Below are 18,812 nucleotides of genomic sequence, written 5' to 3' on the forward strand. Positions count from 1 at the left end.
GACTTACATTAGAGATCCCGAGTGCTCCCCCCCTCGCACACAAACACACACACAAGGTCGCCAGAATTAAATTTATTGAAGACACTATGGCCAGGCACTTTGATTACAGGATCGCGCTGTGTTTTTTTTTTTAAACAATGCTACGTACACGGGCTTTGCTTGGCGCGGCGTAGCTCTCAAAAAGTTATCGCGCACATCGCCTTGGAGGCGATTTGAAACGCGCACGCGATCGCGCTCGCTGTGGGCAGCTGCTGTCGTGCATTCACACAGACACACACACACACCAGCGCCCATGCACGCACGCACATACAGACACCCCCCCACACATACACACGCGCACACACACACACACGAGTGCTCCCCCCCCTCGCACACAAGCACACACACAAGGTCGCCAGAATTAAATTTATTGAAGACACTATGGCCAGGCACTTTGATTACAGGATCGCGCTGTGGTTTTTTTAAACAATGCTACGTACACGGGCTTTGCTTGGCGCGGCGTAGCTCTCAAAAAGTTATACGAAGTGTGAGGCTGTGAACAAGTGTACACGCTGTCTACGCGTCCCTGTCTGCAGATGTTCAGACTATTTGGGGGGCATAATGCTTCTCTTACCTGGGAAATGTTTCCAACGGGCAGCGTAATCATTCACGGACCGTTCGTTTGCCCGGGCGATACGCATTTAGTCCGCCTGCCTCCTTTTCCGGTCCCGACGACGCCCCGCCCCCGTCACTTGCGATATTGCCTGACTTCCGGTGCGTGCGCCAATGGAGACACAACACTGCAGAAAGGTGTGTTTTAAAGGAAGTTCATGAAAAAATATTATAATCGATGCGCTTTGCAGAGTGTGAGTGCAGAGTTGTGAGTGCAAAGTGTGAGTGCAAAGTGAGTGTGCAGAGTGCAGAGTAGTGAGTGCAGAGTAGTGAGTGCAGAGTAGTGAGTGCAGTGCAGAGTAGTGAGTGCAGAGTAGTGAGTGCAGAGTAGTGAGTGCAGAGTAGTGAGTGCAGAGTAGTGAGTGCAGAGTAGTGAGTGCAGAGTAGTGAGTGCAGAGTAGTGAGTGCAGAGTAGTGAGTGTGCAGACTAGTGAGTGTGCAGACTAGTGAGTGCAGAGTAGTGAGTGCAGAGTAGTGAGTGCAGAGTAGTGAGTGCAGAGTAGTGAGTGCAGAGTAGTGAGTGCAGAGTAGTGAGTGCAGAGTAGTGAGTGCAGAGTGCAGAGTAGTGAGTGCAGAGTGCAGAGTAGTGAGTGCAGAGTGCAGAGTAGTGAGTGCAGAGTGCAGAGTAGTGAGTGCAGAGTAGTGAGTGCAGAGTAGTGAGTGCAGAGTAGTGAGTGCAGAGTAGTGAGTGCAGTGCAGAGTAGTGAGTGCAGAGTAGTGAGTGCAGAGTAGTGAGTGCAGAGAGTAGTGAGTGCAGAGAGTAGTGAGTGCAGAGAGTAGTGAGTGCAGAGAGTAGTGAGTGCAGAGAGTAGTGAGTGCAGAGAGTAGTGAGTGCAGAGAGTGCAGAGAGTAGTGAGTGCAGAGAGTAGTGAGTGCAGAGTAGTGAGTGCAGAGTAGTGAGTGCAGAGTAGTGAGTGCAGAGTAGTGAGTGCAGAGTAGTGAGTGCAGAGTAGTGAGTGCAGAGTAGTGAGTGCAGAGTAGTGAGTGCAGAGAGTAGTGAGTGCAGAGAGTAGTGAGTGCAGAGAGTAGTGAGTGCAGAGTAGTGAGTGCAGAGTAGTGAGTGCAGAGTAGTGAGTGCAGAGTAGTGAGTGCAGAGTAGTGAGTGCAGAGAGTAGTGAGTGCAGAGAGTAGTGAGTGCAGAGAGTAGTGAGTGCAGAGAGTAGTGAGTGCAGAGAGTAGTGAGTGCAGAGAGTGCAGAGAGTAGTGAGTGCAGAGAGTAGTGAGTGCAGAGAGTAGTGAGTGCAGAGAGTAGTGAGTGCAGAGAGTAGTGAGTTTGCAGACTATTGAGTGCAGAGAGTAGTGAGTGCAGAGAGTAGTGAGTGCAGAGAGTAGTGAGTGCAGAGTAGTGAGTTTGCAGACTAGTGAGTTTGCAGACTATTGAGTGCAGAGTGCAGCGTAGTGAGTGCAGCGTAGTGAGTGCAGCGTAGTGAGTGCAGCGTAGTGAGTGCAGCGTAGTGAGTGCAGCGTAGTGAGTGCAGCGTAGTGAGTGCAGCGTAGTGAGTGCAGAGTGCAGAGTAGTGAGTGCAGAGTAGTGAGTGCAGAGTAGTGAGTGCAGAGTGCAGAGTAGTGAGTGCAGAGTAGTGAGTGCAGAGTGCAGAGTAGTGAGTGCAGAGTAGTGAGTGCAGAGTGCAGCGTAGTGAGTGCAGAGTGCAGAGTAGTGAGTGCAGAGTGCAGAGTAGTGAGTGCAGAGTGCAGAGTAGTGAGTGCAGAGTAGTGAGTGCAGAGTAGTGAGTGCAGAGTAGTGAGTGCAGAGTGCAGAGTAGTGAGTGCAGAGTAGTGAGTGCAGAGTGCAGAGTAGTGAGTGCAGAGTGCAGCGTAGTGAGTGCAGAGTGCAGAGTAGTGAGTGCAGAGTGCAGAGTAGTGAGTGCAGAGTGCAGAGTAGTGAGTGCAGAGTAGTGAGTGCAGAGTAGTGAGTGCAGAGTGCAGAGTAGTGAGTGCAGAGTAGTGAGTTTGCAGACTAGTGAGTTTGCAGACTATTGAGTGCAGAGTGCAAAGTAGTGAGTGCAGCGTAGTGAGTGCAGCGTAGTGAGTGCAGCGTAGTGAGTGCAGCGTAGTGAGTGCAGCGTAGTGAGTGCAGCGTAGTGAGTGCAGAGTGCAGAGTAGTGAGTGCAGAGTGCAGAGTAGTGAGTGCAGAGTGCAGAGTAGTGAGTGCAGAGTGCAGAGTAGTGAGTGCAGAGTAGTGAGTGCAGAGTAGTGAGTGCAGAGTAGTGAGTTTGCAGACTAGTGAGTTTGCAGACTATTGAGTGCAGAGTGCAAAGTAGTGAGTGCAGCGTAGTGAGTGCAGCGTAGTGAGTGCAGAGTGCAGAGTAGTGAGTGCAGAGTGCAGAGTAGTGAGTGCAGAGTGCAGAGTAGTGAGTGCAGAGTGCAGAGTAGTGAGTGCAGAGTAGTGAGTGCAGAGTGAAGAGTGCAGAGTAGTGAGTGCAGAGTGCAGAGTGCAGAGTAGTGAGTGCAGAGTGCAGAGTGCAGAGTAGTGAGTGCAGAGTGCAGAGTAGTGAGTGCAGAGTGCAGAGTAGTGAGTGCAGAGTGCAGAGTAGTGAGTGCAGAGTGCAGAGTAGTGAGTGCAGAGTGCAGAGTAGTGAGTGCAGAGTAGTGAGTGCAGAGTGCAGAGTAGTGAGTGCAGAGTGCAGAGTAGTGAGTGCAGAGTGCAGAGTAGTGAGTGCAGAGTAGTGAGTGCAGAGTAGTGAGTGCAGAGTGCAGAGTAGTGAGTGCAGAGTAGTGAGTGCAGAGTGCAGAGTAGTGAGTGCAGAGTAGTGAGTGCAGAGTGCAGAGTAGTGAGTGCAGAGTGCAGAGTAGTGAGTGCAGAGTAGTGAGTGCAGAGTAGTGAGTGCAGAGTAGTGAGTGCAGAGTAGTGAGTGCATAGAGTAGTGAGTGCATAGAGTAGTGAGTGCATAGAATAGTGAGTGCATAGAGTAGTGAGTGCATAGAGTAGTGAGTGCATAGAGTAGTGAGTGCATAGAGTAGTGAGTGCATAGACTATTGAGTGCAGAGTGCAAAGTAGTGAGTGCAGAGTAGTGAGTTCAGAGTGCAAAGTAGTGAGTGCAGAATGCGGAGTAGTGAGTCCAGAGTAGTGAGTGCAGAATGCAGAGTAGTGAGTGCAGAGTGAGTGTGCAGAGCAGTGAGTGTAGGTGCAGAGTGGTGTGTGCTGTTGAGTGCAGAGTGCTGTTATTTATGATTTAAGGAAAAAAAAAGATATGTCATGAGCAATGCCAATAGCTCTACTTTTAATGATGCCGAGACCATTGCATTGTAAATGCTTGTTGGGAAAAGGTGTGGAATCAACTAAACTTGATTTTTCAGTCCACTCATCCCTTTTCTACAGTACATATTTTTTTAGGTAGCGTATCCTCCATCTGGGAACATTCTAACTTTAATGTCAAAATAATTGACCTCCTAATAGCAGTAGCCTTCCAGCAAATAACGAGAAACTGGAAGGATTTCACTAAGCTTTCATATCAAGCATGGTGGTATGCGGTCTGTTACAATCACCGGCTAGACACTACATTTGTATATCCATCACATTTGGCATCCAAGCGCTCTGATTTATGGGCTCATGCTAAATGCTCTATTTCCCCCAGACCTCTGCAGCAAGAAGTTACTAAACCTCCATTACTTCCTTTGTGTTAATTTATATTTATATTTATACCTTCTTTTGTACAATATTGCTTATGTTATCATTATTTTTGATTGCATTTGCATTTCTTATTTGTTATGTTTATTCTCTCTTTATTTTCTAAACCCACTTACATTGTATATGAACCTACTGCCTTCATTGTTTTTATATTCTGCACATTGTTGTAATTCTTTTGTCCTAATAAACTTTTTCTGAACTTAAACATGTTTGGAAAAGGACAAATGCCATGTAAACACAAACTCAGTTTAGCAGGATGTGGTCAGATGCCGCATTAAACCCCTGCAGGCATCCAGGCAGCATTTGTTTGACGAGCTAAGTTTATGGTTTCAGTAGCAAACTGATTCATGGCTTCCTCCCACCGCACTGCCTCTGGTGCTGGATCCACTGTGCCCTGACTGCTTGGACATTAGTGGTGAGTGCCTAGAGATTGAAGACTTTAACACAGAACTGGATAATGTTTATCTAACTTTGAGCACTATGCTGTCCACAAAGCACTTCCCAGGTTCTTTCAGTATTCACATTGGCATTTTTGTGTAGTCTGGAATGTACACCTCCTTCACACTAAGCAGAGCAATTAATAAATAACACTTTTCTCCCACTTCCTCCACATCTTCTCCCACTTCCTCCACATCTTCTCATCACCAGATATACGTGTCCCTCCTCCTAGATAGCGCTGCCAACATGTCTCGTAAAGGGCATAGTTTATGATCCAGGTAACTTCCTTGGGAGGCTTACGGTGTGCTTGAAATAAGGGGCTTTCTGCAGCAGAACATCCTCACATCTTCAGTATTCCCCAATTGCGTGCAGTACTCACTCATACTGAGAATCCACACACTTGTTTCCTTTACTTTTCGGAGTTGGAATTAAGTTTCTTGAAGTTTATTTTCGGTTTGATTCTTAAAACATTGAAATTGAGAATTGGGAATCAAAGGGCACCTAATGTTATGTAACCTGCCTTCAGTAACTGAACCCTTTATCTAATTGAATTGAGCATCCTGAAGGAACATGGTGCAGAGAGCACACTTTTTACTAGAACAATTAATGATTTGCAACTCTAGTTCGATTCTTTTTTTGTCATTGACTTCCATCAACTAAAATCTTGAAATCCTTTTAGAGCTGTCATTCTCTCTGTTGATATTGTATATTGTTTGTAAATGATGACTTGGATAGCTTTTTATGTTAACAGTGAAGCTAAAATAGGACGATCCTAGCCACAACAGTAACTCCGGGGATGGGAAATATCTGGCTCGTTATGAGTGGGTCTCTGAGGGTCCACTAAGTATTACTGGACAATCTGTACCTCCATGGCCAACTTTTCCATTATTTTCTTGTTTCCCCTAGACTTTCACACTGTGATTTTAGTTGTTTTCAGCATTTGAAATCTCAAAGTGAAATTAAACGATAATTCTGATGTGGTAAATAATAATCCATCCTTCTTCAAGATTCTTTGTAGTTACAAGTATAAATTGAACAATGCTGGCACTAAAGCCCACCCCTAAGTGACACCAGATGTGACGATGATAGGTTCTAAGGTGGTGTTCCATTACTTGCCCTGCTGTTTGGGATTGGGAAGGAGCTCCGGATCTTTTCTTGATACTCCTATAATTTTCAAGGACATTTGTGATGCTGTGGTGATCACACTATTGAAAGACACCAACAATTGAGAAGGATGAAGAGGCAGACATCCACATTGTTTTCCGTCAGAGGGGTTTGACCACACCGTTGCAATAGAGTTCCTTCTCCGCCAACATTTAAATCAGGCCAATAGATTGGTGATTCTTGCAAGGTGGGCAACCCTGCATGTCTTTTACCTAGTATGCAGCACTTCAATTGCAGTATTTTCCACTGTTGGTTCTGATGGACGACATTTTATTTACTTTGCTTTTCATAGTATTTTAAAGTCGCATCTTCCACAAGGTATTAAATAGCTATAAGGCTCTTATCTGTCCACTCCAGCCAATGGATTGGCAGCCTCTGATTAGGAGTTGTGCATTATTTCAAATCAGAGCTCCGTACCTTATTCATTTTCTCCAGAATTAGGTTACTCAGGTTTGTGTACAGCATTTTATTTCCATACAAAACTGCAGGACCTTTAAAACCATTCAACAGATAACCTCAAATACTAAGTGTGGTGTTTCAATAGTCTGTGAAAAGTGATAAGCCAGGAGGGACAACTCTTATACTTTGTAGGAGGAAGTCATATGCAGAATATGTAGGCTCTCTCCATTGTTCTGAATAGGACACGCCATTAGACCAAGTCAAAGCTCTTCTCTGCGTCACGGAACAGGGCCAGCTACTTGTCCATATTGTTGCATACTTGCCACAATCCTTGTGTGCTACTTGATTTTCTCACAGAGACACAAATACCAAGCAGGGTCTATTAGGGTCTATGTATTAATGAGAGGATTACCTTTTGAGGCAGGATGTCTGTTCTTATCTACATCATTAAACACCTTACATAGAATCGGGGGGCTAACTGTGGTAGCTGTAATCTTTTTAACCCCTTCGATGCTCATGACGGAACGGTTCCGTCATGAGGCACAGTGGAGCTGTGCTGATGACGGAACCGTTCCGTCATGACCACATATGATTCAAGGGGATCCAGCACAGGAGAAAAATCTCCGTAGCAGCGATGAGGTTAAATTCGGTCAGTGAGGTACTCTCCCAGACGCTTTCCCTGTGCTCCTGGATTTGAGTTATTTAGAGCTAATTTAGCTTTGGAAGAAAAGAACAAGTTATATCTTGCTCTTGGACACCTAAGCAGAGTTGCAGATGTCATCGACTTGTGGTATAGTGAAATGCTGTACTTTTGATTCCAATTATTTTTGTTTAATCTACAAATCCTGCAGGACCATCGCTGAGAAACTCATCATTGAACCCCTAACAAATGTCTTGGGTTCAACCCAAAGAACCTGGGAATGTTTTTGGGGAGTGTTAATGCAAGTCCATCTAGTCTTTCAATTGTTGACGTAGGAGCTGTTTCTCTGTAGGAATTCTGTATTTTAGGGCAGTCATCCTCCATCTTTTGCCTGGTAGGGCCAGTAATGCAAGGTTATGGGCCAATGTTACTGGGCAATGTTCAGAGACATCCCTTTCCCTTATTTTGCTGGCCTCAATAACCTTGGTAGCATGCATTTGTTGAGCAACAAATAGTCTAATATAGATTATGTTCTGTGAACATGGGACAAGAATATGCAGTCTTACTGCTAAATGCAGTATTCTTCATCCTCTGAGGCCCACTGTATTATATTTTTGGCCCCCGGGACTCTATCCTCCCCAGTCCAATGTATACCAGGACACCATCCCCGAAACACTGTTGTTCCCTGCTCACCAGAGCGTGGGAGCAGAAGTTTATCTCCCTGCCCGCACTCTGGCAAACAGGGAGCAGAGGACAGCTCCTGCCAGGCGGGAAAAAACTAGGGAAGCCAACTACTGCCGGGACACATTATAAGTGTTGACCGGGTAGTCCGCAGAGTTGCAGGGGCCATGATCCCCCCCCCCCCCCCCAGCCCCCCCCCACAGCCTCCAACGAAAAAACAAGCTGTGGGTGTCCTGGTGGAACTGGGACCCCCACCCAATTTGTTTTTTAAATGAATAAGGTTAAAGAGTGGCTGGAGACATCATTTATTATTCACTGCTCCTGGCAACGAGCCCCCCTTTAATGTCCTTCTTGGTCTAATTAACATATGTTTTGCTGCATGGTGGTGCCCAAATCTGGGCAGGTTACTGCCAGTATGTTTTTAAAGTTTTGTGTGGGGCTTGTGGGTGTGCAGCCGCCCCCAGACATACTTTACAGAAATACCTCTATGTCTCCTGGGGTTTATAGAATATTACCCCAGAGAAAGCCTATGGTTTTTATAAGCTTTCCCAGAGATGGAGCTTTTCCTTTTCAGCTTAGGATGCAGGGACTCCTTGCGGTTAGTCTTATTGCTGCTATATTTGGCCTGAAAGTGTAAAAGAAAGACTCTGACACATATGTAATGTTGTTTTGAATTCAAATACTCCAGTTAAATATTTATTAACAAATAATGCTATGCTTGTTATTATAGATGAATATATTTGAATGTGTTTTTGAAACCTATTGGTTTTTACGATGATTACTAAACATGTCAAACTAGTTTTGTTAAGGTATTGATCTTTTAATAACGCTAATAGGCTTACCTTTATATATGCAAGTCCTGACTCCGTGACAGAGCCAATAGGCTTGCCTTTATATATTAATGCGATGATTCCTTTATAAATCCAATAGGCTTTCCGTTTATTTATTGACGTGACTTCACATAAAAAAATCACTAGAAATTCACACAAAAACCAAAGGCTAAAGCGACAATATAGTTAGGTGAAAATGTCAGTTAAAATGTAACATTTGACTCAAAAACCACTGAAATTCACCAGTTATAGTTATTATTATTATTATGTTTCTTATATAGCGCCTGAATCGACCCCCGAAGGGGTATCTCCGCGCTTGCCTTGGGAACCCGTCCTGGCTTTTCCCTGTGAGATAGCCCCTACAGGGCATCCCCAAGGTGAAAGCCAGGCATCCCGCCGCGCGGGCCGTTGTGGAGATTAAGCAAGCTTAATGCCCAGAGTTGCAGAGTGTGAACCCATGATTAGGTCAGGCACCGAAGCGAGAATTATCGAGTCCATGGACATTTGAGCTCAAGACCCTGCCGCGTCGGGAATTGAACCCTGGTCCCGGGTCTGACCTCTGCTTCAGGGTCTGCCTGCTCTAACCAGTGAGCCACACTTCTCCACTTAACTGAGTAACTGTTATGAGCTTCCCGCCATTTGTTAATTGGCACCTCACGTTACATCACTCAGGACATTTTCAATGACCTAATTGATGACCTCATCTGCCATACTGCTGTTCAATTTACTCTACAAATTGGTACCGTATTTGAAAAATGTATTAAGTACTAAATAGCCCAGAAGCATGTAAGGCAAAATTTACATCAGCATAAGTGCTTTTATAAAATTTGTATGCTCCTCCTTCGCCAGGTGCACAACTTTTCAAGGACCGTCTGCTACATCCAGACACCCCAGTGGGTGACAAAACTTATACTATACGCAGTCTTCCCCATTTGCGAAACTTGTCATGAAGAGCCCACTTGTTTAAGATACCCAAGCTTCAGTAGGTGTTCATACTCGTACATATGTACAGCCTTCTCTTTAAGGAGATCCCACTCCCTCCGCACACCCAAGCCTAATTAGGTGGGAAGGTCCTTACTATGGTCAGCCTTTGCCCTGTGCACAGCTCTTCACAGAGAGCATACTCTCTCCAGACATCCAAGTCCCATTAGTTGGGCAAGCCTCTACTATGGACAGCCTTTACTTTGTACACAACTCTTCATGGAGCAGATACTCCCTCCAGACACCCAGGCTGCATTATGTTGCAAGGACCCTGCTCTGCACAGCTGTCACCCTTGCACAACTTATGATGGAAAGGCCACTACATACATACTCTCATACCCAGTTGGATGGTGAAGCTCCTACTAAGATTGATTCACAATTGAAATCCACTTATTCCTACCATTGCACAAACTGGGCTTTTGCCAGCCTCCTACTCCCATGTCTGATTCTGTCTTACTCCAGCCCACCTTCTCTGTTAGTCTAATTTTTAATGCTTATTATTAGTGCGTGCCTGATTCCACCCTTCCTATCCTGATGTGCAAGTCTAAAGATAGAGTTGGGAGACCCACTTAAAGCTTAAGCCAGGCTTGAGCTAGAGTCCTGGCTCGGGCTCGAGGTCTTTAGTACGGTTTCCATTTTTACAATAGGAACTGCATGTTTGTTGGGCTTGTTTCCGGGCCATGGAGGACCTGGCTTGGCAGTTTGTTCTGCACTGTTCCTATGAGGCACAATGTCAAGACTGATTTGAATATGGCAGGGCTAAACTGGGGTGGCATGGTGAGCAAAAGAAGGATGGATGTAAATCAGATCTGTTGAATGGGGGTCAATGTATTATTTATTCAGCAATCCGTCCATCATTTGTTTGCTACCCTTAGAACATGACAACCTGGATCCCTCCCATGAATCGTGGTAACAGATCTTACACCTTTCCACTCAGTCACTCAGAGAGATATACAAGAAGGACATACAGAGGCTTTTGCAATATTTATTGAACCATCTTGATTTGTGTATAAAATATATGTGCTGCAGTGATCAATAGAAAGAAGCATATAAAAGTGTTTGAAGTATGAGGACGGTAAAGAGAATGAGCAATTCCACAATTGTGCTAAAACAATGTATATATGCTGGCATATAAGTACATAGTATAGTGTACTCCTACTATGCCTTCCCTGACCTAGTTGTTTAGGGTGTGTGGGCTCTGCCAAGAAGCCCCCATAGGATAATTTAACTCCCCTTTACCTGAAGGCAATGTATGTAGGTCCGCATCTTGATCATAGGTTGGACATCCATCCCCACAGAGGGATCAACAGGAACCAGCTAAGCTGAAACGCCAACAGAGCAATGACCTTGCAAGTGGCAGCCGAGTGCGCCTATCTTGAGCATGGAAGTGCATGTGTATTTATAGCAATGGCACCCATGCTTACATGTTGATGTCTCAACTGAGCTGACATTGTTTATTGTCTCTTTGATAGCAACGTTACCTCATGAACAAAATAACAACATTTGCAAAATGTGTATTGGACCTTGTACGGAATGTTCAAGGTGTCCTGATAGTGTTCTTGCAAAGTGTTTTTTTTTTTAGCTAAATGGTTTCGGAGAAAATCCCCTGCACTGCCACGCAAGCAAATGTGTGTCAAACGTCATTGTTTGAAAGAGAAGTCAACTTAAGAAATGTGTGCATGTTAAAATGCCAGTGTTTCCTACCGGGCTTAACTGAGCCTTATGACTGGTCCACTTGGTTCCTTGAGCCCAAAACAGGCAAAGCTTTGATGTGACTTCTGCTTGTCACCCAGAATCTACCATGATGCACTAAGAATGAAAACAGAGTATAAGCCTTTGGTATTTAAGGGCGAGAAGGAAGTAGCCATTTAGTGGGTGAATTCTATAATGTGATACAAGAAAATATTGGACCAATCCTAGCTTCCTTGCTGACCAACTTTTGTGATTTTATCTTATGAAGCCTCATTTTAATTCACAATCAAATATGACAGCAACTCCCAATACAAGGGTTCAAGGTATGCACTGTGCAAAAATAATCTTATGTATTCAGGTGAAACAATTCTGCATGTTAAGGAAAATAAATACCTTTATGATATAAAAGTGACTCTACTATTTTATCAACATGTTTATTCCATGTTTTAGATACCAGTTATTTTCGTGCACTGACTGTTAAAGCCGATCCAGACCCTTGGCTCTGCTCTGGCTTTGCTCTCCCTGTTAATTTGTTGGCTTGTCCACCTCTGTCAAAAGGGCCTGTCTATAAATGTAAGGAAAATATGTGAATTACAACTTGTATAGTCTATAGCTATGCACTTTATTGTTTACAAGTATTTTGTGTATGCAAGAACTATTCACCATATTCATGCTAACATATGCATGTCATCAACATCAAAATAACTTTATTCTGTCAAAGATAGACCATAAAAGTGCATTGTAACAATGGTACATAGACAGACAATAAAACCGAAAACATTCAGATACATAAAATGATCAATAAGAGAACTGAGTGCTATCGCTAGCTGGATCACCACTACATTCCTGGACTGTACATATTGTGCTCATTTGTGCAAGTACATACATAAACCATGCACGTAGTACAGGGTCAGGGAGAAACATACTAGATGAGACCCCTCATTACGATGACTCAGAACGACCAGAACACTTGGGTACATTACATTAAGATCCGGTTAACAGGTCTATCCTCAACTATGCATAATTAAAAACAAAAAAAACATTGTGCGGAATCTGCAAATATTTGTCATAAAAACTGTTCAGAACCACAGTGGTATATGCTTATTAAAACAATATAAAACATATAGGAAAAAACAGCAGATCACGATAAAATGCATTACATCCAACTACCCCAGCAGGATACCAGACTATCATAAAAGGTCTCATGATAAGAATAAAAATGCATAGTGTATAGTGTAGGTCAGGTCCTATGTTAGACACCTTCTGCAGCCTCCAGGAAGAGGCTAAGAAGCAAGCAACAAAATTAGTTGTATGGACATACGGAAGTAGCTGAAAATAAACGAGCGCACTTAACCTGGACAAAATTTGGACTTTTCAATAGTGGTAATACATTTGTGATACGTGGATCGTCATAAAAACACAAAAAAATACATAGTGCATAAGAGCCTGGGTATAGAAATTATCATGTGCTCGGCCTCGGCTTCATATGCCAAGTGCTAGGCTTTAGACGAGCCAGCAACACATGAAATGGGTTGAACCTGAATCTGGTGAGGGGAAACCAATGAGGACAATTGAACACAGCAAACCCTGTTAGAATCTGGGCAGGCCCGCGCACTGTGAGCTTTTCTAGTTCTACACCTTCTCTTTCTACTTCCTCTTTAATAGGAAGTTGTTCTAGGTCCAGTAAATATCTGCTTTCAAAATATTATGTGGTGAATCAAACAGGACCGCTCTTCCCAGCTTTGCAAAGGGGTCCAATTTATATATCAATAGTTCAGTTGACCTCCACCCTGATGCTGCAAACTTTCCATAAGTATCTCCCTGTTAAAAAACTTCTCAGATCTCGACAAAATGGTGAGCCCCCTGATGAGGGGACGCAAAGCAATAAGGTCCAATAAGCATGGGAGCCCAACTCCTCATGAACCCTAAAACGCGGGCGTCAAAGCTGGAACGGACAGAAGGCATCTGCAGAACCCATTTTCCTCAACTCGAAGCTCCCCTGGGTCTATGTATCTCCATACATCACTACCAATTGTGGCTACTGAGACCAATTTGGCCTGATAGAATATTAATCAGTGCACCCAATGGTTACTACCAATTCTAGAGGAGACTTATAAAACCGCATCAATGGAGTGGGACAGGGCTAGTATTTTAGATCTTTACCCTGGGGCTCACGTGGATCGATCGTCAAACACCACTCCTAGGTAAGTGTAGGTCTGGACCCAGGTGACTCATGGCCCTGAATATGGAAAGATCTTGACTTTGTCCTCCTAGACCCAGAACCATTACTTGAGATTTACCATAGTTGCTTGAAAGACCAAGACTATTCATGTGCTTAACAAAGCAACTCAACAGTGTCTGAGGGCCCAGGGCAGTTCTCACCAGCAAAACGGTATCTGTGTATAACAATGCAGGAATCTGACGGGTACCTACACTTGGACAGTCCACCTACTTTTCTAGCAATCTGGCCCCAGATCATTCACATACAGGGTTAAAATGAAGGGGCCAGTATACATCCCTGCCTCACCCCACTCTGCAGACATAAAGAGCTGGTGCAGGATCCGTCCAAACTGTATTGAATGACTGCCATCATGCCCCTGTGCAACTCACTGAGAAAGTGGACAATATCTGTGTCCATACCCAATGTCTAACAAGATGGGCCACAACTTAGATCTCGTCACTGTGTCAGAGGCAGAGGACAGATCCATAAATGCGATGAACAGTGCCCAAAACCGGACGAAACCCAAACTGGAGATGTGAAAGAATAGAACTGTTCTCTACCTATGACATAACCTTATCCAGAATTATCCTTTCCATCCCTCGACCCTTGACTACCAAGTAGGTACAGGGATAATAATAGACCGAAACCACGAGGACGGAAGTACGTACTGCCAGATTGTTTTTTTTTTTACAGAGTTTTATATAACGCACACTTGACCCGAAGGTATCAGAGCGCTTAACATAGCACCAGTAGCGTTACATGAGGACACATTCATTTTTTTAGGCACGAGGAGATTAAGCGATTTGCCCAGAATCACAGGATGTTCAGCGTCATTGTTGAGACTCGAACCCGGTTCCCCAGATTCGAGGTCGAGCGCCCTAGCTGTTAGGCCTACTCCTCTCTCCAAGATTAAACATATGTGTTAAAATCGGGGCATAGAGTTCAGGTAACATTTTAAACAGATCAGCGGGAATCCCATCGGTACCGGAGGCCTTAGGACCGGTATAAACTATAGCTTATGTTACCTCATTCATATTCAAGGTTAAATTACATTGGTGGGTGGTTGACAGACATATCTCGTGGAGATGGTATGACCCCCATTGTCCTAAAAAAAAGGGAGATTAACTACCTCCCAAAATTTACTGCTGTTCATCATAAGTAAGGCCTCCATAAAGATCATTCTAAGCGTGCTCTTTGAGCGCTCTCTTCCTCAATCAAACACCATTTTATAGACAGTACGACTATTAGCCAGCTATTAGACAGCAATCGTTGTCATTCAATACTTTGCAATTGTTTGGGATTTGCTTACATATAGTTGTGAACTTCGATCAAACAAATGGATGTTGCCAGAATAGTGTTAGAAAACTGGTCATGAAATGTAATGTAAATAAGGTGTCGAGCCATGCAACTGTAAAACTGTGGACATTAACATTTGGCAATGTATGATCGGCACATCAAACACCTGAGCTGTCCAGGCCTAAGATGAAGAAGGTTGTGTGGAGGAGGGGAAGGCAAGTACATAAACAATATATACTAAGATGTGAAAAGATATACTATAAAAACATAATTTCACAATTTTCAGATACCTGCCTTTTCAGTGAGTATGCAGACCTTGGCATACACCCCCGCAGAGTAAGTAAAAGAGGCTCAAGTTAGCATTTTTCCTAGAGTAAACTTGAGTTGCTTTGGTTCACTCTCTGTATAATCCCATTTTACAAGGAGGGTTTGTATCCAGTCCTCTCTTGGAGCTCACAGACCACAGATGACAGACAGACCAACCGAAAAGTGTTGCCCTTGGTGCCAACAGTAAATGGCATAAGGATAATTATAGATTTCCTTCCAAGAGTACTTTGTTCTGAGAAATATACAAGAAGAAAGAATATACTGGGACGCCATGCTCACACAGTTCTTGGACATACCTGCAGAGAAACCCCCCCTTTCCTTCCCAGAACATATAGCCTCCATGCTGTTCATCTCCTGGAGACTCAATGGACATTAATGGATATCTGACAATGATCCACCCCCACCCCAGAGGTCTACCCCTGTTTGTATGGGACACTCTCTCACTAACCCCTTTTCTTCCTCTCCATTCCATGGGTAACAATGCGAAAAATGAAGTACCCGATGACACCCCACCCCCAGCTTGACCTCCTCACGCACTCCTGTCCTCATCTCAGTCCCATTGTCTGAACATGAACCTGATGATCCAGCTTGTGCTACCTACCCCCTTCCCTGTTATTCTTCTACACCGAACCTTTCCACGGTTTCTTGTTCTTCCCTACAAAGAACAGGAGGTTCTCTTCATTTACTTCTCATAGACTTATTCTGCCTTAGCAGGACTGTCCGGCTCATCATACTCAATTGGGACATTGGTTCAGGATGCATAGCAACAGGGTCACTCTAATACAGCTCCTATTAAGCCGCAGCGGCTTCTGTTTGAGTACGAATGCTGTATTTTTGATTATGTTCTCCAGTCTGTGATTTTACTGTTTTGTAATTGCTCCATAATGTTTCACACATGTGAGAAAAACAGCTGCAAAAAAGACGGTTGATCAATGTTTGCTGTCATTCTACATTTTTCTACATACATTTTACGCTTTGCAAACCGATCTCTCCTCCTCACCTACATCAGTGACTTATATCTCGTATGGATGTGGGTCACATGCACAACCAGTAGACCACGACAAAAGCATATGTAGGTGAAAAGAGGAATGTTTGCCTCTCGACTTTGAGCACAAACTATCACTGTCTTTTTGAAACCATCCATCTGATTCAAAGGGGCATTGAGAAAGTTATATTTGGTTTAGTAATGGAGCAAAAGACATGTCCTGCAATTTTGTTAAGCACAGATGATCTGTAGAGCATAGAGATTGTGCTGACACATTCTTAACAACTTACCTAGACCTATACATTAAGATAGTGAAAGTGCAATTGAATTAATTGGGCCAGAGGTGCTGCTTTCACCAACTAATGTTTACAATTGTGTTTCTTCTTAGTTATATTGCACTGGAAAGCAATGAAAAGATATTTAAAGAAATAAAGTGAAATTATTAAAAGACCAAAAGTCTAGACCTTGGAGAGTATTTACATGTTTTTCAATATCATTCTAAAAGTTTCACTGCATTCTTTCTTTTGTTAAAACAGCTAAATAAATTTGAGATGAAGGAACGGCTAAGCAGGTTTGTAGCTGAAGATCCCCAGGACCTCCCACTGGAACAAAAGGAAGCTTTGAAGCTGAGCACAGAGGCTTTCCGGTTGTGGGCTGTGGCCGCTGGGTATGGCCAGTCCTGTGATCTCTACAGGTAGATCTGATGCTGTATGGGCAAGCATAAGTGAAAGGATATTTGTTCTTCACTAGTGTTGTCACTGAAAACTCCTTGAGCTTGGTTGTAAAACCATTTCTGTGTTATGTTAGACAATGAAACACTTCATATAATTTTATTGTAGGCTTTTGAAATGGCTAGTTTTTGTGTATATATGCAAGTTTGTGTTTTTTGTGCTGTATTATTAGCTCTAGAAAACAAAGCCACTGAACAGCAAGGTTTTCTACTTTATCCTCTATTTTAATTTTATTTGAGTGAAAACCACGAAAAGGGCTGTAACTTTGGTTACTTGTCCTTTTTGTGACCAGGGAACCCAAGTAGTTTCCATTGTATATAAACAAAAGGGATGATTCGGAGCATATGTAATGAAACAGCTGTTATTAATATGCCTAGCAGAGGGCGACCTCTTCCTTTATTTTTTGTAATTCATAAGAGTTTGGATGTGGGCAAAAATGTTCTTTGCATTGTTTGAGGACAGTCACCAGAAAGGCTATTTCCTCACTTTATTTTGACATTCTCAATATTTTCCCAGACCAGTCTCTGCATCCAGTGGTCCAAACATTAGTATGCTTATGAACAAGTGTGCTATAATCTTTCTTATCTATACGCCAGAGGGTTTGTAGGATACTTTTGCTCCTCTTTTGCATCTTTAAACTCAGATATTGGAATTGAGGGAGAAGCATTAGGAACAAGAAGAGGTGATTGTGAAACCCATTTGGGTTGATAATTAGATTTTACAGAACAATTCATTTCCAGGAAAATCCAACTTTAAATTTAGTAGGCCAAACAAATTAAAATTTGTGTTCAGATATGTACTGTGCTACCTTCCTTTATTAGGTCTCGCTTACACATGCGGCGTGTAGGCTACACGTATTGTTTACAATTTAGTGAGCTTACAACATGCCCACATCATACCAATAGTTGTTTTCATTGTCACTCTCATTTCCAAGCTTCTGATTGCTTAGCTCCTGTAGGCTTTCCTTACTTTTTTGTGTTAGCTCCTCCCTGGAGCTTTGACCAAGGACGTGCAATGTGCTTTCATACTTTTGACGCCAGCATACAGCTTCTTATTTATGTTGCTTTCACCTTAACGGCCATTTCTATTGGCACTTTAGTTGCTTACACCCACAATTGTTCTACTCTATGCCACTTTTCTCTGCACCACTCCTCTACGCTACTCCACTCTGTGCTGCTCCACTGTACGCCACACCGCTCTACTCCAAAGCCACTCTACCCCACCATGTGCAACTCCACGCCACTCTACTCTACTCAACCCTTCGCCTCTCAATGCCACTGCCCTCTGTGCCCCTCCATGCCACTACACTTTACGCCATTACACACCATTCTACTCCATGCTACTCTACTTCACTCTACCCTGTTCAATGCTACTCTACGCCACTCTGTCACTGTCCTCTATGCTACTCCATGCCACTCTACTCCGCACAATGCCCCTCTATGGCACTTTAGGCTACTCCACACCACTCTATTCCACTCCTTTCTATACCACTCAACTCTAGTCCGCTTGACTCCACATGGTGCCACTCTATGCAACTCCACTCTACTCAATTCCACTCCACTCTCGGCCACTCTACTCTATGCCACTTAACGCCACTCTACTCCACCCCACCATACACTTCACTGTTCTACACTGCACCACTCTATGCACCACTCTATGCCCCTCCACTCTATGCCACTCCACTCTTTCTATGCGACTCCACAACACAGTATTCTGTAGTAGGGGATCTATGTGTATAGTCATAATCTTGTGAATAGTCCCCCCCCATGTGCGTGGAAATAGTCTCTTAAGTTGTCCTCTTCTGCATTCCTGCATAGACACTTAAGAGAAAATCAAGGACAAATAATGCAGCCTAACATTAACAAGGCTACCCTGGCCAGCACTTCATCCTCAAGTGAAAAAGGATGGCCAAATAATATTGAAATTTACACATTTTGTTAAGTTTCACACATAGAGAAACTCCCCCTTCACAAAACTCTTTTGTCATGATAGAGAGGAAGGGTTGGACAGACAAGCCCCATAGGCTGTCATTAAGTGTCTTGAAAAGGGATACCCTGCCTTTAAGGAACCATCCAGAGACCCTCGGTATCCCATGATGCACAGCCAAAGCCAAGTTACTTTCAGTTCTTTTTTCCGGCTCCTGCTAGC

General features: G+C 43.7%; 1 protein-coding gene across 1 annotated transcript in view; it reads left to right on the forward strand.

Annotated features, from left to right (window-relative positions):
• The window catches only part of RPAP1 (RNA polymerase II associated protein 1), a 296,667-nt gene that overhangs the window by 161,830 nt on the left and 116,025 nt on the right, over positions 1-18,812 (forward strand). Inside the window, exon 15 of the mRNA XM_086937236.1 lies at positions 16,470-16,627. Coding sequence (XP_086793362.1) covers positions 16,470-16,627 — 158 coding nt within the window. The remainder of the gene's footprint in view (positions 1-16,469; positions 16,628-18,812) is intronic.

The sequence above is a fragment of the Lissotriton vulgaris genome, chromosome 9, assembly GCF_964263255.1.
Source record: "Lissotriton vulgaris chromosome 9, aLisVul1.2, whole genome shotgun sequence".
In the NCBI taxonomy this organism is placed as follows: domain Eukaryota; kingdom Metazoa; phylum Chordata; class Amphibia; order Caudata; family Salamandridae; genus Lissotriton; species Lissotriton vulgaris.